The 2,147-nt window shown below is 28.8% G+C and overlaps 1 protein-coding gene across 1 annotated transcript in view; it reads left to right on the forward strand.

The window, feature by feature from the left end:
• Positions 1-1,913, forward strand: part of LOC108764750 (uncharacterized) — a 14,984-nt gene extending 13,071 nt beyond the window's left edge. Inside the window, exons 7-8 of the mRNA XM_018513119.1 lie at positions 151-443; positions 1,543-1,913. Of these exons, the coding sequence (XP_018368621.1) occupies positions 151-443; positions 1,543-1,789 (540 nt within the window). The 3' untranslated portion in view covers positions 1,790-1,913. The remainder of the gene's footprint in view (positions 1-150; positions 444-1,542) is intronic.
• Positions 1,914-2,147: the final 234 nt, after the last annotated feature.

The following is a 2,147-nucleotide window of genomic DNA, read 5'->3' on the forward strand; positions in this document are numbered from 1 at the left end:
TTTTCAATAACTTGTTGTACAAACCGAGATGGTCCCTTGTGAGTAATATACACACGGAAAAACCATCATATGCACATGTAATATATTTTATTATAGAATTTCTCCAATATTAAACATATCTTGTTCAACATTAACTGGGCATTTCCCTAGATCGGAAATGACAGTTTCGAGTTCTTAGACGGCGTAGTGGGACTAACATTTTCACCAAAACTCGGGATCGTCTACTATCAACCTCTGGCAACTGATCGTATCTTCAGCGTGCCCACTTCGGCTCTTCAAGCAGGTCCGCTACCTTTCGGTGAACAGTTACCTGTGACCTTGGTCGGTAGAAAGTCGAGTCAAGGTCTGGCACTGGCCGTGGATCCTCGAGATGATACGATCATATTCTCCCCTTTTACCGAGACCGCGATCGCGTCGTGGCAACCGCAAACGAATCAACAGAGGTACGAAATTTTGTACGAAATATTTTTATAAGTATCATGTTATTTTAATGTGAATTTGTTAAATAATATTATGCAATGTTATGTTACTCTAACATAATTGAACTTAGAAGATTAATGGTTATCAAAAATATTTTTCTTATATTCTGGTTTATACATTGATGTATTAGCATAAAAACAATGTTATATAACAAATTTATAATCGAAAAAATAACAAGGTCTACATAAGAATCCCGAAGCAGTTGCATACTATGCACGCAAACCGGTTCCGCTTTAAGTAAATGGGTTGCGACTTGTAAGCTGAGTGAATACCCTGTACATATCGCTTCCTATATAAATTTATTATAGAATAATGTTGACTTATTAGGAATTTCCATAAGGAAAATGAATTTGCTATAGTATTAGCCACTTTTAATCGCAGAAACTCCCTTTTCCTTTTTATTATTTTTATTAAAAAAGAGAAAGATTTTTTAAATTAATTTTTTATTCTCATGCTTTGTATTTGTTTTTCGATAATATCTTAGTTTGTAACAAATATACTTATTGTTATTGTTATCAGACATTCTTTGTATTTATTGTAATTGATCATTGATAGTTTTTAATCCTTACCCGTACTAATATGGATAACTAGTAGCCGAGCGATTCCTGCTCGTGCAAGTTTCTTTGAGTCTTTTGGTAATTATAAATTATACTACATTTTATTATTTTCCAAAATAAAGAGTTAATATTTATTCTAGAAAGTTGAAAGTATGTTGGTGAATTTTTAGAGATTTTTTTAATTATTTCGAAGAGGTAAAAAAATGAAGAGATTTGAAGTGACCCTTGATGGTATGGATGAGGCACCAAATTGTAGATGGTACGGTAAGGGTTAATATTCTTGATTGACAGATTTGTCAAACATTGAAGTTAATTAGGAGATAATAAATTATATTATCATTATAGAGAATTAGTAATAATAGTATAATATATCATTATATATCAGAATTATAATTATAAGTTTATATAATGTTTATTATAATTATAATTATTATAATTTATTATAATGTTTATTATAATTATAATAGAGTAATTTTTTCTATCTTTTACATATTTCTTTTTTCAGAATACTCGCTTATAGTCCAGAAAAATTACAATTTACTGCTGACATTTTATGGGCAAAATATGACAACGGTAATATCTGGATAATGTCATCAAGATTCCACAAGTTCTTCCTGAGACGAATTGATAATCGTCAGATTAACATCCGCATCATGAGACTCAAAGCGGATAATCAAGCGCTGGTTCCGAATCTTTTTAATCAGCAGATTGATCCATATTTACAATTCTATAATAATACGCTAGGATTCTAAAAAAAAAAAGGATTACAGAAATATTCAGATTGAAAGAATTATGACAGCAGGCAATATTCAAGTGATGTTTATAGAAAATATCATTAGTAGAACATATTTTTGAGAATATTTATAAGAATGTATAACAGAAAAAAATATTTAAAAAAAAAGATAACACACTATATATATGTGTGTGCATACAGCATATTTTTATACACAAAATTTGTATACTTATTTACTAAATTTCTCATTTTTCGTTAATATGTTCTGAATTTAACAAGCCAATATAAAACAATTTTAATATTATCAATTATTGCAATAATATTAATTTGATACAATTATCAAAATCATAAACACATTTCAAGTTATTTTAATTTAT

The sequence above is a fragment of the Trachymyrmex cornetzi genome, unplaced genomic scaffold (assembly GCF_001594075.2).
Source record: "Trachymyrmex cornetzi isolate Tcor2-1 unplaced genomic scaffold, Tcor1.1 scaffold45, whole genome shotgun sequence".
In the NCBI taxonomy this organism is placed as follows: domain Eukaryota; kingdom Metazoa; phylum Arthropoda; class Insecta; order Hymenoptera; family Formicidae; genus Trachymyrmex; species Trachymyrmex cornetzi.